This window comes from Colletotrichum higginsianum, chromosome 1, assembly GCF_001672515.1.
Source record: "Colletotrichum higginsianum IMI 349063 chromosome 1, whole genome shotgun sequence".
Classification (NCBI taxonomy): domain Eukaryota; kingdom Fungi; phylum Ascomycota; class Sordariomycetes; order Glomerellales; family Glomerellaceae; genus Colletotrichum; species Colletotrichum higginsianum.
In genome coordinates this window covers 5896520-5913676 of record NC_030954.1, presented here as the reverse complement: position 1 = coordinate 5913676, position 17157 = coordinate 5896520, and the positions used below count along the sequence as shown (strand labels likewise).

The following is a 17157-nucleotide window of genomic DNA, read 5'->3' as shown; positions in this document are numbered from 1 at the left end:
ACGCGAGAGCGCTTTGATGTCACTCAGCGAAACAGCACAGCACAAGAATCGAACCCCCCCCCCTGGACTTACGGGTCCCAAGTCTCGACAACATCCGATGGCTTCGACATGTCTGCCCCACACTTTTGGGAGAAATCTCTGGGCACGCACTCTCAGGGTTACAAGAATCCCTGTTCCATCTTGTCTCAGTCTGCCAGTTGATTCGCCATAGTTTAGGATAGACGGCATCATCCCTGGGCTTATGCTTCGGCCCGCAGACCTGGGGCCTTTTCTGCCCGGCAACTCGCCCCTCAAAGCACTTTGTTGCGCCCAAATGTGTGGCCAGGGTGGCGTTGCGTGTAGTTGAGACCTTCCAACCCACCCCTACTCCACACATATGATACTGGCGCCCAGATGCACATGGCTTTTGGACTCCTTTGGGTTCGTACTCAACTTCGGACGTGACCGGTGCTCTCGAAATTAAGATGGCATGCACTGCAAACCACTATATAGCTCAGATAAAAGAACCCGTCCCAAAAGTGTTTGGACCCCCCCCCCCCCCTCCCCTCCTCTCCACCTCTATCTCTACTTGCATCTGCTTCATTCTCTTTGGTTGATATTGTGATTTCACAACTCCTGGTAAATCGGCAGTCCAGTGTCAACATACACGCTCACTTTTTTGCACGTTTTTTTAAAACCCCTTTTATTCCGCAGTGGACAGTCGTTCTTGCTCTGCAGACTCTGACATCCCTGTGCTGCTTGACAATCCGTCCACACCCTTCACGCCAGGAAAAGAAAATAAAATAAAATAAAACAAAACAAAATGAGGGTGTCAGTCCTCGCCCTCGCCTTGTCAAGCGGTGCATCAGCCTTGGTAAGTTTTCTTTCCGGTGCCTCTCCCTAGGCAACTTCTCTGATCCGTTTTGGTCATCAGCCCGCTCTCGGCGGTCTTGCAGTCCGTCAAGCAAGCCATCTCGCCAACCGAAACGTCGAGTTCAAGGGCGCCGAAGCCCCTTCGCTGATAGACGACATGAACCTCTCCCGCGCCGAATCAATAGCCGTGCGAGAAGAGATGACGGCAGACACACAGAAAAGGAGCATGGCAGTCGAGCCAAGGCAGGCCGCCAAAACGGGAGGGAAGAATGCGCAAGAGGGCGCTCCTCGGATCGAGGCAATCGACGACAACAAGAAGAATCCGAAGACGGACTTGACCGACCGGGAGGCGGCAGAAATCGTGTCTTCCATCGATTTGACGGACAAGAAGGCGGCCGGGTCACTGGATGCCAAAGGACAGAGGAATCCACTGCCTGGGTTGAGTGCTGAGATGACGGATCTAATCATAAAGCAGGGGCTGGCAGCTCTCAAGGAAGCGGGCGCATGATGGGGCACGGCCGCTCTGCCGACATGACATACCTCGATATCTTCAAATCAAAGCCTGTCTTTTAGGACACTAATCTTTGCTGCCCTCCATTCGAACCCTTCTCGCGAGAAATGCAGTGTCATCAAAGAAATTGAACACACATTCAAACAGTCTCGCAACTACTCTAGACCTGATCTGGGGGGTCATTATTGTTTACATGTGACGCCGAGATCCAAGCTACCTCCCCCGATTCTTCTCATCCCGCGGACTTGGCAGCATCGTGTCGAGTGAACAAACATGGGGCGCAACACCACCCTTCTTTGTTCTTGAGTTTCCATCGCAGTGACGGGACAGAAAAATGCCTCACTCATGTCATAAACACCGAGTCATTCCGCAGCCACCATTCCCCAAGCTTTGGTCATCGGGCACACCGGCAGTCGGCCCCACTGCTTTGCGGGCCCGCCGGCGTCCGACTCGGATGTTTGACGGTCTCTTGAGCGGGATGTGGTCCCGGCCCGAAGTCAGTTGCTGATGCACTGCTATGAGTAAGACTCGAGGAAGGCCTGTCGGTAGAGCCTTGCAGTACACGGGGATAAACAAACCGTTGTTGTGGTGAGCCACATTGCAGTCAAGGTTGCTGCGAGTTTCAAATCCTCAAATAGACTGCCGCGCAAGCTTTGAATCCAAGCTTATCAGCTTCCCCCTCCTCTCCCTCTTCTCCTCCTACATCACAGAGACGTTTACTGAGAACGAAGCCCTCAACTCGCCACTCATTCGTGTTGCAATCATCTTCGTATAATATCCCTTCAGCGTTCATCACGCTTCACGTTGGACTTGTCCAGAGCTGAAGTCGAGAACCGCACATTCGAGCTTCTGAGATGTTTCCTTCTATCGGCGTATGGTATTGTTTTTGTTTTTATTTCATTTTTGGAGTCGGTGACAAAAGAGGACACACGGGTTGTGCAGGGGAAACAGCGCGCACATAGCTCAATGGCCAACACCAACTTTCTTTAAGTTGAAACACCAAAGAACCTAGAAACTTGCCATTTGCGATCATGCGCAAGTTACGTGTCAAGTTGAGGTCCAACCCAGGTAATACAAACATCGAATAGTGTCTGATGGTCTCCCTGATAACTCTTCTTTCCAACATGCGACTTGCTTCATGGCAACAACTTACTGAGAACGTAACAAGCGATAAACTAGAAAGAGCATAACTGTGCATTCAAGATAACAATTGAAAACAAATTCAAATTACGCTAGGGCTAGTGCAGGCCTTTCCGCTCGTCTCACAGGGCCACAGTTGACGACACGATCACTACAGTGTTATGCCATTTCCCACAGAATACCCCTTGTAGCTCGTGTACTGCTAGTGTCCTGGAGTCAAGTTTCAGAGATAGTGAAATGATTGAATAGAAGACTGGGCCGGCATCCATAATCCAATCCAGACTCAAGCCGAAAATACGAACACCTCGCTGCTTTTCACCGATGACCTTTAGATTCTTCCAGTCGGCGGCTGAAATGGTCCCTCCTCCTATAACAGGGCTAACGTCATGGTTCAAGTGCCGCTAAACCGTCAGTAGATTAAGGCTCGTTACACGAAATGGCCCCTTGAGGTAGATACAGTATCAACTACAGAGTACAGAGGTGGAAACCATGTCACATCGGCTCATTTATACCCTACATCACTGCAATCAATCCGACTCCAGATCCAGACTAGCACGCCATCCATTGGCGGAACCCCAAAGGCTGCTTCGCCTGCTCATCACAGCTATCCATCGTCAGCGGCTAACTGTTCGAAAAAGAGACCTGATTACATCACCCGAGAGCTTCGCAAAGCCCGCGCAATGTACCGATCCTTGGAAATTACTACCAATGATGGTCCGTCGTTTATGTTATTCAGGGAGACGTGGCTCCATCGAAGTGGCAAGTACCAAGATGTGTCTTACACACACGACAAACCTGCGAACAGGATGTATGGCAATGTTGGGATAAAATCTGCATTATAAGTATCACAGCTGCCCGCAACATGTTTGAAATTACCTACGTTTTCCAGTTCGTCAAAGCAGCTGCCTTCATCACTACCATTACTCTCGTTTTCCTCAGTCTTCAGTCGACATGCCTTCACTCGCTTCTCTTCTCACTGCCACGCTGGCTGCTGTGGGCGTTTTTGCCGCCCCTGCTGCCGACCCGGTCACCACAACCGACCTCGTCAAGCGCGCATCCACTCCCTCCAGGTACATTTTGGCCCCATCTACAAGAAAACGAAAGCAAAAGGCGGCTCTCGAGACTAACGAAAACCGAAAGCACTGGGACCAACAATGGCTACTACTATAGCTGGTGGACTGATGGCGCCTCTCCCGTCACCTACACGAACGGTGCTGGGGGCTCTTACAGCGTCACTTGGCAATCTGGAGGCAACTTTGTCGGTGGGAAGGGCTGGAAGACTGGCGGCGCCAGAACCATCAAGTACTCTGGCACATTTGCTCCCGCCAACAATGGCAACGCCTACTTGACTGTCTACGGCTGGACCAGAAGTCCTGTAAGTTGCTTCCTAGTCGACCAGTTGAATTTACTAACAACAACAACAACTGCTTAGCTGATTGAGTACTACATCGTTGAGAACCACGGCAGCTACAACCCTGGTAGTGCAGGTACCCTCAAGGGCCAGGTCACCGTGGATGGATCTGTCTACAAGCTGTACCAGGCAACACGCACGAATGCCCCCTCCATCGATGGCACCAAGACCTTCCAGCAGTTTTGGGCCGTTCGCGAGAACAAGCGCAGCACCGGCAGCGTCAACACTCAGACCTTCTTCGACGCCTGGAAGAAAGCCGGCATGAACCTCGGCACCCACGACTACATGATCATGGCTACCGAGGGCTACAAGTCCGCCGGCACGGCCAGTATCACTGTCTCTTGAGTAAGGCATCTTTTGGTGTGGCAGCAAAAGCATTTCGAGGTCGATTTTGAATCGAAACCATGGCCAAGTCTTGTGATGGTTTATCTGTCGTTTAGGGTTTCTAAAGATGGCTCGCGCATGGTTTCATTTTCTCATCTTACATACATAAGTAGAGCTCTGGCAAAAGTCTGAAAACGACACAAAAGGCCATGTGCTTTGTACATTCACAGTCAATACAATTGTCCCGATTCCTGAGACGGACCCCCTACATGATACCAAGGCCCGTGGCAGACTTTGGCTGCGTCCACTTCTGTCGCAGTGCCGACTTCCACTCGCCCAACGTCTGCACTTTTTCACCGACCAGAATCTCACCCGGCTGCAGATCTTTCGTCAAGGCCGGCACGAGGAGCCAGTCGTGGCTGGGCCTGCAGGCGGAAGTATGCCCTGGCGTAAAGTTCTGGCTCTTGATGGCTGATTGACAGGGCAGACAGAACTTTAGGTTGACGCAGTACCAGCACACTGCGAACGTGTCGGGTGGCTGGAACCTCCTCAGACAGTGGTCGCAGGAGATCTGGCCACTCTCCGAGAAGACTCTCGTCAACGTGATTTGCTTGCCGCGTCTCCTTGGCGACAGCCCTCCGATACGGGGCGAGCTGGATCGTCTCTCAGGGGCCAAGTGACCAGAGAGATTGGTAGGCGTAGGGGGGGTTCTTGTCGACTGCCACAGAGCTTGGGCATTCACACCGTCGCCAGCGGCGACGAGTGTGCGCTGGAGGTGGCGGATGCTGATCTCGTCGTTCTGCGGCTCGTCGTCTTCCAACAGTTGGAGGCTGTCGGACACCATGCCTCCCAGCAGCCGACGTGATTCCGCTTCCCGGTTTCGCAGACGGTAGAGAAGGATCAGGAAGATCGAGGCCTCATTGAAGTCGAAACCGGCCATGTGCAACGGCACGTCTCTGTTCTGGTACTTGCGTTGCTGTTCCATGAGCTTTTCAAGCTTCTTGACCCAGGGCTCTACGGCGTCGGACCGCAGTGTCTCGTCGGCCTCGAGCGCTTTCAGGGAGTACGCCCTCGCGAGCTGTTTGAAAGAGGCGATATACTCGACCCGCACCGCTAAGCTGCCTCTCGCCTTGTACTCGACAAAGCAGATGCTTTCCTGGATGGAAATGGCGTTGTCGTACTCCTGCGCCGCCATGTAGACGTTGCCCAGAGCGTTTCGCAAGTAGAACTCTTTCCACGAGTCTTGGGCGTCGTGCGCCGACTCGATGCCGTTCACGTACCGGTCCGCGAGGACGCTCGTCTTGCCTGTTCGAGCGGCCGCTTGGGGAAACCAGTTCTTGATGGACTGGTCGGGTATCTGAGTCAGTAGGAACAGCACGAACCGAGAGTTGCCCCTTTCGGTGTATCGGCCGTCGAGGCCCTCGAACAGGCTCATCATCTCCGTCACCCGGTTGTTCTCGGTCAGAACCCTCATGTAGGCGATTTCCGGCTCGAATTCAGGGGCTTCGTAGGCGTTCCTCATCGCCTTGCGACAGTACGCAAGAGAACTCTCGACTCGCTTCATGCGGTTGTAGCATTCGGCGATCTGGGCCTGGTTTTTGTAGAGTCGCCATTTCGCAGCCTTGAGCTCATGGTCCGTCTTGTAATAGCCTTTGGCCATGTGTTCTTGCTCGACAACCTCGCACATGAGATGAAGCTTAAGAGCCTTCTCATAGTTACCCTTCAAAAACTGACACAAACCCATGCGGCCGCAACTTTCCACAATGTTGGAGTCCTCAGCAAGAGCCTTTTCAAAGTACTCCAGTGCCTTTGTGTGTTCTCCCAAGTTCAGGAGAGTACTGCCGATTCTTCGATACCAGTGTCCGGTTTTAGGATGGCTCGCCCATTCAGCCGCCTGTTGGATTCTGGTCTCCAGGGGCACTTCCTGCCAGTGATATTCCGAGTCGGACCATTTTGCGCCCTTCTCCATGAGCGGCAAAGACTGTACAACACCGAAACAAAACAGAGTCGGCATGTACATGCCGAACCCCTCCACGAGCCAAGCCTTGGCAAAGGTTCTTCCCATGGGTTCGAGAAGTCGAGCCGGACTTGCTGACGCCGCAGTTGCCCAGGCCTTCTGCTCGACGGTAAGCGTGCTGGTGGCATCCGCGTCCTTGAGCCACCGAGAGACGACTTCGATGTTGTGATCGGTCCAGATATCCAAACTCTCCTCGAACAGGTTCGTCCATGTCAGGAGTATCGTCGGGTCCGTCAGCATGATGTATAGGCGGTTGCCAATGTCGGCCTTTTCAGATGCGGGGACGGATTTGATGTCTATATCGTCCAAGTGCTCGGGCCAATACCAAGCGGCGTACCGCTGCAACGACAGACCCTCTTCGCCGAGATTGAAGTACGTCGGGTCGGTGAAGATCTTCAAACAGGTCTGGAGCACGTGCAGTCTTGCATCAGCGAGCTTGAACCCGATGGAAGGATGTTGCGCGCCGGCCCTCAAATCTGTGGACGCGTCTTCCCGGAAGAACTCCTTGACTGAAGCATGGAAAAAGGTGACGTAGGTCGTGCGCTTGTTTGAAAAGTATTCAATGTCCCTCTCCATGTCCAAGAAATCGGGGCTCGTCCTTTTAATCGGGTCCAGTTCGATGGAGGTCAGTCGACGATGGAGTTCGTGACGGTCAGCAAGATCGGCTGTCGATAGTCCGTCTTCACGCTCAAGGGTGAAGAAACACGAGAACTGCCCTCTGAGAGATTCCTCGAGCTGGAACGGGGCGTCTCCCATCTTGAGCGTCAGAACAGACTCAATCTGCTCCAGCGTGAGACCCATCTCGGCTACGGATACCCAGCGGAGAATCTCGTTCAAGTCGTCTGCCTCCTCCTGCGTGATGGAAGAACTGAACCCGAGCACGGCTTTCTTCAACATACCGTTGATCTCTTGGGGGTAAGACTGCAGGCTCTCGACGATCCTTCTGGGGTGCCGTATTCTGTTTAGCTCAGCAAGCATGAACTTGGCCAAGATAAAGAGGCCGTCCACTTGTTTCGTCATGGTCTCGATGATGCTCTGTTTGAAGTCGTCCGTCGACCCTCGCAGTATTCGTGCGGAATTGACCCCCTCGACAATGTAAGATACAATGTCTGAGCTGTTTCGATCGGGCGTTACGTGCAAAGTGCGGAGCTGCTGACCACCCGTCGAGTCGTTGCCGAGGTGGTCCATGACATCGTCCGTAAGGGTCGTTCTCCCGATGAGGGCAACTTGTACCCTCGTCCCTTGCCCGGGTTGTTGGTTCAGATCGTCCAACAACGAAAGGAATTCCTTCACTTCCCGGAGGTCAGCTTCGTCTAGGCCATCCATCAGCACGTAAATAAATCTCTTCCACTTATCAGGCACACAAGGCTCAACAAGCAGTTTCCTGAATGCGCTGGAGACAGTCTTGATCTCGTCGCCTGTGGAGACTTCGCTGACGAGTTGCTTGCCGTAGAAGACGTCCTGCTCGCTGATCTGGTAGGCGATATCCCTGAGTGCCTGCGTCATGGAGCGGGATTCCGGGTTGTTTTGGCGGAAGAAGAAGTAACCCATCATGTTGTTGGTCTCCTGTTTGTTGAGCAGGTCTTGGCCCCACGAGACGAGACGAGAAGTTATGTACGACTTTCCTGTCCCGGGATTGCCTGATATCCAGAGAAATCGAACGTTACCAGCCAGCCAGTCCTTCAGTGAAGGGTCGTCAAAGATCCAATCGCAGGTGCCTTGCGTCCGTGTCCTGTTGAGCGCAGAATAGGTGTCTTCCGGGTAGACGGACGGCTGTAGGATGCCCTTGAGCTTATCCCGGTTGGACGATAGGGCCTGTTCCCTTGTCTGAGGTACCCGGGTTTCCGTGCGCAAAGTCTGGACGTTGACGTCTACCCTTGACATCATTTCGAGCAGCCGCTCTTGGTTGGAGAGGGACCTCTTCACGCCGGCGCTGGTCTCGGCAATCACGAGCCGCTCCTCGCCCTCGGTCAGAGAGGCCAACTTCTTCATGGCGTCGGGCACTTTGCTTTCGCTCCCCAACAGCCGCTTGAAGTAGGACTTGAGACGTCCCTTGCGGACTTCGTGTGTCGCCAGGACAAAAATCTCGAAAATGGTGACGAGAATCTTGACAACCTTGTCGTAGAGCTCGGCAGACAGTTTTTGCGAGACATAAAACTTGAGTCGGACCGTGAAGTCCTGCATCTGGTCGAAAAGGTCTATGATGGAGTCATAGCATGCCGAGACGTCCTTGGCGGCATTGATCAAATACATGACTGCGGCGAAGATGGTCTGGCCGGGAGGGAAGATTTCTTCCGAGGCTCCGGCCAGCGCCTCGCCAACCACCTCAAGCGGCTTACACGCGGTGGACAGGACCTGGAATAGGGTCTGGCGCTTCTCTCGGAAACTCTGAAACTGTTCATTCTGACGGTTGATGACGTTCAGCAGGTCTTCGGTTGTTCTCATTGGCGGATTCATGTAGTCCTTCAGGTCGAGACCCGTGGAGCTGGCATACTGCTTTTGAGCATCGGCGAGAATGGCAGCAAACTGCCGTTGTATGCTATCCGAACGCAACAACTGCGTCTTTTCGTTTTCCATGACGAGAGTGCCGCAAAGTCTGGGGATGAAAAAGAAGAAGAAGAAGAGGTGCGCAACTCGGTGCTTCTCCGCACAATGCCCTGGGCAGAGGTCGCGGTAGGAGGAAAGAGACAACGGTCAAGCCAGCTGGGCGCAACGAAACACCCCCAAGTATCGGGCCTTTGAACAACAATCTTAGTGTAGATAGCGGGAGGGGTGCGGGAGCGGCCGAAATATGGCACTTTTTGGTGAGACTTGCGCGTCAGAGACCGGGCGGGTAGGGCGATCGGGGGGGGGGGGGGATGAGAGGGGATCTCAGGCAACAGTCCAACCAATCAGTTTGAGGCCAGGTAAAGCCAAGTCAGGCAAAGCAAGGCGGTGAATGCAGGCCAAATGACGCTCTCCGCGTGACAACCCTGCCTAGGCATGCCAGGCCAGCTTGTCGGCTCATTGGGGGCCGGTTAGGCATCGCGGCGAGGCAGTGAGGCGGCGAGGCGGCGTAGGAAAAAAAATCTGGCGATTAGCGTAGGATTCTATATGGGGGCCCAACGACCCTCTAAAACTTGATTGCAGCCGCCTGCAGGCAGAGAGTGAGCGAAGGTGGGAGGCACTGGTGACTGAACAGCGGCATCTCAGTACCTCTGGCAGAGGAAAGTGAGTCACCAAGCTGACGAGTTGATGGGGCAAGGGGCGGCGGTGCTGTTCGAGGCACCAAGAAGCCGTCATCAAAGACAAAGTGAAGGGTGATACAGATATAGATGCGGATACAGCTAGTTACATATAGAACAAGACAAAACAGATGTAAATACTCTGTAGAGACGGCCCAGACGGGATAAAAAAGGATACGTACCTTTTTCTCTCGGCGATTAGGAGCTGGAACCGGAGCCGGAACCCCAGGCGGTCTCTTCCGGCCGAGATAGTAGGGCTGTCTGCTGACATAACCAACGAGCAGTGAGTTTTTAGACTTTGTGGGGGGGGGGGCGGCGCTCCCCGTCCATCTGTAGTTCAGGACCCCTCTCTCCTCTCATGCCTCGAGAACGGAAAAGGGAATCTTGGACGGGGGATTCGAATCACCCCTAATTTTCAATCAAAGTTCATCCTCTAGTCCCAATTGCGGCGTGGCAAACCCTAGATTGAAAGCCGGACGCCAAGCTCCATCCAGTATTACAGACAACTACTGACTGAACCATATTGCCAGGAACGCATTGTACTGCCTCTGTTTTCAAGATGTACTCAATACTCGGTAAAAATCAATTGTCTCTGAGCGAGCCAGTCTGTTGCCTATTCGTAGGGCCCTTTGTAGAATTGACCTTGGTTTTTCAAACATGGCCTGTCCTCGCGGCCCTCGGGCTCCCCTTGGTGCAATAAACGATTGAGAGGCAGCCTCATTACCGATTACCCGTGCCCATGTAGTCTCAGCCTCTACTTCTTCCTTGTGAATGTAAATGTGTTTATTTTCTTTCGAGTCATTCTGGAGTCTTATGATGGTCCTTAAGTCCATCAGCTTTCATCCCCCTCACGACGAGGACAAGCACAAGTATGCCGGGAGATTGTGTTGATATCGCGAAATATCAGCCAAGCTACGTCGTTGGGCTTGAACGATCGATGCGCCCACATATTATCGATTTCCACAACGGGCACCAATCGATAGTTTCGGAGGAACCCCCGAGTCGCGCAAGATTAAAAAAAACATCAATGTGTTCAGCAACTCAAGGGTTGCGAATGAAAGGCGTCCGTCCAGTTTTGCGGTCATCTTGGAATGGTATTGGCATCTGAGAAAGCTATCCCAACTGACTTCGATTCACAATTCGATGAGCAAAACTGGGAAAAGCATGGTCACTCAGAGGCTTTGGTCCCTCTCTATGTTGCCACCCTGCCCTGCTCCAATTAAACATGGACAGCGTCATACGCGAGCGGCAAGCGCCCGGGATCTCGAATGCTGCAGTCCTGCGTCGTTTGTCACATGCTGGCTGGGGCTCTGGTGGTTGTATTAGGGTTGCGCAAGACCTCGTACCAAGAAAACGATCAAAACATAGCCTGGACACGGTGGTTCAACTCCCCCATGTCGGGCGTCAAATGTGAAAACCAACCGCGTTTTTTCCAGTGAGAAACCCTATTCGTACGCGGCGCTTGACACCGGTCTCTGGAGCAGAATCCTGATTCCTACAAGGAGCCTGGCCTGGCCTTTCTCGACGAGTCGTCATCCGAAAGAGGCACCCAAGTCACACAGCAACAGTTGGGACCATGGATAAAAACGAGGCAATGGTACTCTTCCAAAGAAAAGTCTTTCTACAGTGGACATTGCCACGTACAGATTGATCTTTGCATTGTAGCGTAACGAAAAAACTGGCCATGGGACTGATGCAAAGTGGTCGGTCTACAGTGGTGTAAACCTGGAATGGGAACAAACTTGCCCAGCGAGCGTGTGGACAAAGCAGCGCCATGAACACAGTGTGCGCGATTCTCGAGTAACTCGTTTGGTCGCCATCCGCACGAGAAATTGTTATCCAAGTACTTGTATCCCACCTTGGCCCCCCTGGACTGGACTGGACTGGACGGGACTGGACTGGACAGCAGCCACCAACACATTGCTTTACCTCGACCCTCTCCTCCACTTGTTTCCCTAGACTTGGTGTATTATTGCGTGCCTATGTGCTACGCTACGCTACCCTCATACATCTACCTTACCTACGTAGCCACAGCCACCCCAATACCTCCCTCTCGCTGCACTTCCGTCCCAAGCGCTGTCACACAATCTCGCATATAAACATCGACTTTCAGGTTATGGACTACTAGTATGAGGCCAGCATCTCCCCCTTTCTCAACTTCCTTCATATTTCCCCCGATCGAATCGCCGGCCAGATTACGCCATCATCCCGGCCTCGAGAAGCTCCCCCTCTCGCACCTCAGCAACCCATGCAACGGGAACGCAAATACAGGAACATCCTTCCAGGTCCTCCAACTACTACCAACAACGAGAACCTCGCCAACGAGGATGGCGAGGCTGTATCCGGGATTTCTAGCGGCCAAGAGGGGTCCAAGAGGAAGCGCCGAGCGACCGCTAAGGCCTGCAACAGCTGTCGCGAGAAGAAGATTGGGGTATGCTCTCTCTCGCCTATGATGAATTTAGGTCCCTCTTTGGCGGTGGTGCATTCGTGCGTTGTGCGTTGTGCGTTGTGGGTTGATGATATTGCCCATCGCAACTTCTTTTGCGCTTCACACCACCCCCTTCGCGAACACGCTTGGAATACGCATCCACGGATGGTTTCTGGAGGGGAGGGGGGGAGTGACATCAGAAAAAGGGGAAACCACTGCCATCGAGAAAAGGTGGCCTTTCATCTCCCTGTTCAAGACACTGACCTGTTTTCTAGTGCAACGGCCTGCAGCCATGCAGTCACTGCAAACGCCGCGGTCTTGCCTGCGAGTATGCCACCATATCCAAGACGATTCTGAACTCCATTCCCTCGGGGATGAAGTTGCTCGACGAGAAGACAGCAAACCGTCACAAACACGCTGCTGCGCTGCTCGGGCTTCTTCGTTTCGTGCCCGATGACCAAGTTCATGACGTCCTCCAGCAGTTGCGGGCCGGGAGAGATGCCGGGAACATCGTCGACAGCCTCAGAGGGCAGTTCCATTCCGCCGATGAAATCCCCTTTCCCAACCTCCTCCAGGCGGCTCCTCCTCCTGGTCAGACTTCTCTAGAGTTCGAGTTGATGGTGCGTCACGCCGCCGCCTATTCACCCTGGGCTCCGACAGAACTCCCACGACTAGATTTCGACTCGGCGTTGAAATCAGCTCCAGGCATTTCCATCGAATCGCCTTCTTCAGGGTAAGTTTGTTGTTTTTTGTCAATTCTATCTTTTTGGGGGAAGGGTTTCGGTCAAGATCGTGGCTTTGTAACAATCGTCAAAAAACGGCAATGTTGCGAATTGGAGAGTTGAAAGATTCAAATCCGGTTCCGGAAGGCTAAACTCCGACGTTTCAACTAGACTTTCGCCAATTTCGACGGATACGCCATCTCCCCTCCCTCCTACAGAATCAGAAGCGTCTTCTTCTAGCGGTAGGCCTCGTTTTATGACCGCGAACTCGCGAGACGGCAGTGCCGGTCACAGTTTCAGCTTTAGTCCCCAAGGCAAGCCCGGCAAGCGAGAGGCTGGGGTTGCCAGCCCCCCACCTCTCTGTGATGAAAGACTTCTTAACGCGGACATTTTGGCATGGACTTCAGTGAAGATCCCCAGTCCAGCAGCCAGGAGAATCGTTTCTCTGTATCTCGAAACAGATCACGCCATCACGGCACTATTCGACGTTGATCTCTTTCTCAACGACTTGATATCCGGCGGCTCACGCTTTTGTTCCAGACTCCTCGTCAGCTCCCTGCTTAGTTGGGCTTGTGTAAGATGCCTTGCTCTTTTCTGTTAAGTCATGGTCCGCGAACTTTGCCCTGATATCGTGTTGTAGCAGGCTTACAGGTCTTACGATTTGGAGGCGACGGCTTGGAGTTATTCCTTCTATGATGAGGCGGAACAGCTTCTGGAACAAGAGACGGCACTGGGAATGTCAACTCCGAACACTGTGGCGGCCATGATTTACTTGAGCATGTCCGCGACCTGCCATGCGAAGAGTACTACAGCCGCTACCGAGCATCTGGATCACGCCATCGATCTCGCCAAAAGCATAGGACTGTTTGGTATCGCCGACGAGGGCATGTCCGAGAGATGGCCAGACGGAGCTACCGACTTTCTCTGGGAAAAATCACTGACACAGACAGCCTGGGGAAGTTTTGTCTACATCACGTACGTTTTGCCATTGGCCAGGCCAGAAGCGTTGCAAAGCGCCGTTGACGTCAGGAATGACCTCTCAACCCCCCCCCCCCCCCCCCCCCCCCCCCTAATGTTTTCCTTTCCGGGCAGCTAACATTTCTTGACCATCCAAAAGTACACAATGTGCACAGAACAAGACGTGTAAAATAGCGTATCCGCCAAGATCGCCAATTCCAGGAGACGCGGCAGACTTCGAAGACGGCAAATCCCCCGACGGACCGCACTTCCCAGCTTACATGGGGACTACGTTCCCGTACCTTTGCAAACTGGCACTAATCGCCCACGACATGATTTGGGTGAACTACGGCAACATCTTGCGGGTGGAAGGGTACAGCATGATCGAGCACATGGAGGTGCTCTATGGACGGTATCTAGAATGGGCCGACAGGTTGCCGCTGGAACTGGTGCGAGGCGGAGAGAGCGCTCACCACGTTCTGATCATGCAGTAAGTGAACCAATGCTTTAGAGGGGGGTGTTGCGGTACGTTTTGAACGGTCAGGAAGTCTATAGGCTAACGCAGGTCCCAACTCACGCAGCATTTACTTCCATGCGTTTGTGCTAGATCTTTTCCGGCCCCTGGTCCACCACGGCGACGCTATACGGGCCCGGCTCGAGTCCTTTACCTCCCAGCAAGCGTCTCCCGAGGCCATCTGCCTCGCCTCGGCGACTCAACTAGGCCGGATCGTGGTCACGTACCTCCAACGGTTCAGCTCCGCGTCCCACAGCTTCCCCTGGAGCACGGCGCTCCTCTACTTTGCAAACGCCGTCATGCGGGAACTGGGGCGCGCCGCCGACACCTCGGAGAAGCTCGCCGACTTGCGCACATGCATCTTCGGCTACCAGAGGCTGCAACGCTCGTTCCGGCTGTCGTATGGGATCATCCGCAGCCTACTCTCGATGGCGCTGCGGGAAGGGGCTGTTGGATCCTCGGAGGCGAGGGCCATCATCAACGACACGGACGAGAGGGCGAAGCATCACCGGGGCCACGGCGAGATCCAGGCGCCGTTCATCGTCGACCTCGACCTCGGGACGTTGGATCCGGCGGCGGCGCACGTCGACAGGCTGGCGGCCGAGTTCGAGGAGCTCGCGATCTTCAACGAGTTCACGGTGATCGTTTCGGGGCGGGAGACGACAAACACCTCGACCGAGGCCATGGGTTCCGACACGGAAGGCCAATATAGTGGCAACACAGGAGGGGAGGTGGGGAGAGGCGAATGAGGAATACGGAAATACGGAAATACGGGAGTCGAATCCTACGGTCCGAGGACTTGAGAGGTCTGACAGGCTGTTTGCGCAAGACGCGCCACAAAAGGGGAAAATACGACGACAACGCCGCCCGTATCGGGCAACCAGCGAAAACGAAATTCATTTGGTCAAAATAAGTTCGGGGGGGGGGGATGCCCGGAAGCTCGAGATGGGGGCTTGGGCTGTCGGGATGCCCTTCCAGCCGGGCGGGTGGGCGGGAATCTTCTGGTGCGCGAGCTCCTGAAGATGGAGAGGGCGCAGCCAAGTATAACAATGGTGACCGAATAGAAACCAGGCTGGCACCCCAGCAGAAACAAAATTCTCGAATGTCCGTGGCTACATATCGGGTGTTCCTTTGGTGGTTTCTTGATTCCAACGAGCAGCCGCCGGGCCGCCGATGACACTGCAACAAGATGGTGATCGGATACTGGACCCAAAGCGTGTATGCTATGGGTAAAGTGAGGCTTCGACGCCATGAACCCATAGGACTCGGATCGAAAGCTCCAGTTGTCGGGTCACATTGTCTGGGACAGGATGGGCACACTATGCTCGGTTGGATATCTGGGGAATTCTCTCTCTCTCGGCCGATACCGACCAGCACGATCTGCTGTGACAGGACACACCCAAGGTTCGTTCTTCGGATATCGGCCGGCAGGTTCGCGTTCTCGGGGTCGCTTGTGGTTTTGTTTGTATTGGAAAGGCTTGTCGAGCTGAGGGTTGCGCGAGGGGGGCTGTTGATGTTGGACGACGTCGGGTTAATGGCCAAGATCCAATATCTTCGCTGCTTCATCAACGACCCAGTTCTTCCAACTCACCCATGACACAGTCTGCAGACGGTCCTTTTACGGGTGGGATATGTTTCTGCCAGGAAAAAAAAAAGAAAAAAAAAGGCACAATACAATACTGGCATCGTAAGGGGAGGAGGGGAGGGGGACCCGGCAAGCAAGACAAACCAGAACCAAGCGGCAGGTGGAAAGATGCCGGCCGGGAGAACCTGTAAAGTGGCAACGCAAGAATGACATGCAGCATGTATAACCAGAGCTACATGAACCAACACACACACACTCTCTCTCTCTCTTTGGCTATGACTAAAACTTTGGGAACGTAGAGCACAGCTTCAAGGCTGTTGACTGGCCGATACTGTAGTGTAGCAAATACGAGGCACCGCGAGAATCGCGAAAAGGGACGCCAGCGTCTGTCAATAATGACTTGATTGAATTATGTCGGCAGTTTGCAATCGCCACCAGGGATCTTCAGGGCCATGTCCGCGTATGTTTCCTACACTACCTTACAAGGGTACAATACAAATCAACTTTGGGACTCAGAAGGGTCGACCCCTTGCTGGGGCTTTGAGGGCGCCGCAGTGGGCAGAGTAGGCTTTTCTCAACAGTGCCAATACCCTGCCGCCGATTGCAGCCCACAGCGTACTCAACAGAGGGGACGATAGTGAGTGAGAGCGAGAGGGAGCTGGAGAAGAACGCGAGAGACACAGAGAGAGAAAGAGAGAGGGAGAGGGAATGACACAGCAGGCCAGGGGGGGGGGATGGGGAAGATGGGAGGGGCCAATTCGGCCAAGGGATGACGGTCATTGGTGGCTTAGGGTCCGCGGACGCTGTATTGGCTGGGGCGACCTCCGGCGTCAATGCGACGTGTGATTGGGTGGCCCGCGTCATAAGGCAACGCCACCTTTTCCACCTCGCCCGTTCATCGAGGCTGCTCAGGGCCGGAGGCTGTTCCGGAGTTCGCGTGGCTCTGATTGGGGCCAAGGATCTGTTCCTGATGGGCCTTGGGCCCCAGGAGAGGTCGGGCTATCAGAGGGTTTTCCATCGCAATGTAGCCAGTGCTGGATGCATGTGGTATCCTTACTGTCCGCTCTCCCTCTCTCTCCATTACACCTTTCATTTCGCCTTAGGGGGGGGGGAGGCGGGCGCCCCAGGCCTCTATTTACTATTACCCTGTGTAACCTGGGATTGGGTTCCCGGAGTTCACTCCGACCCTCTTGTGCAAGCTGTAAGTAAGCTTTCCGTTGGTGCCCGTTTCCAAGGGTCTTGCAAGGACAAGAACAACTCTCGGATTCCAATGCAACAAACGCGCCCCCCCCTCCCCCCCGGGTGACCCTGAAGATTGACGTCGTGTTGCTACATTCATAAGCGGACGGGAGAGTCTTTTCTCACGTTCACCGAACCATCTTCCTGGCACCAAATCCCCCCCCCTCTCTTCCCATGCTCCCAATGGCTTAGGTCCTGACCACTGTTGGTTGCGGTCCATAACCAATCTCTCA

At 53.9% G+C, this 17157-nt stretch overlaps 4 protein-coding genes across 4 annotated transcripts; 3 read left to right on the top strand and 1 right to left on the bottom strand.

The window, feature by feature from the left end:
* Positions 1-802: 802 nt before the first annotated feature.
* CH63R_01743 (uncharacterized protein) lies at positions 803-1360 on the top strand (the record flags this gene model as incomplete). Its single annotated transcript, XM_018296718.1, has 2 exons — positions 803-853; positions 914-1360. The coding sequence occupies 2 exons, from the start codon at positions 803-805 to the stop codon at positions 1358-1360; spliced, it is 498 nt and encodes a 165-aa protein (XP_018165080.1).
* Positions 1361-3454: 2094 nt separating this feature from the next.
* CH63R_01742 (Endo-1,4-beta-xylanase) lies at positions 3455-4259 on the top strand (the record flags this gene model as incomplete). The annotated part of the gene is made up of 3 exons (XM_018296717.1): positions 3455-3573; positions 3644-3878; positions 3936-4259. 3 exons carry the CDS (start codon positions 3455-3457, stop codon positions 4257-4259), a joined length of 678 nt encoding a protein of 225 aa, XP_018165079.1.
* Positions 4260-4503: 244 nt separating this feature from the next.
* Positions 4504-8832, bottom strand: CH63R_01741 (NACHT and TPR domain-containing protein; the record flags this gene model as incomplete). The annotated part of the gene is made up of 1 exon (XM_018296716.1): positions 4504-8832. One exon carries the CDS (start codon positions 8830-8832, stop codon positions 4504-4506), a length of 4329 nt encoding a protein of 1442 aa, XP_018165078.1.
* A 3449-nt stretch (positions 8833-12281) lies between these two features.
* On the top strand, positions 12282-14849 carry CH63R_01740 (Zn 2cys6 transcription factor; the record flags this gene model as incomplete). Its single annotated transcript, XM_018296715.1, has 5 exons — positions 12282-12640; positions 12801-13203; positions 13270-13604; positions 13795-14076; positions 14168-14849. 5 exons carry the CDS (start codon positions 12282-12284, stop codon positions 14847-14849), a joined length of 2061 nt encoding a protein of 686 aa, XP_018165077.1.
* Between the last annotated feature and the right edge of the window lie 2308 nt (positions 14850-17157).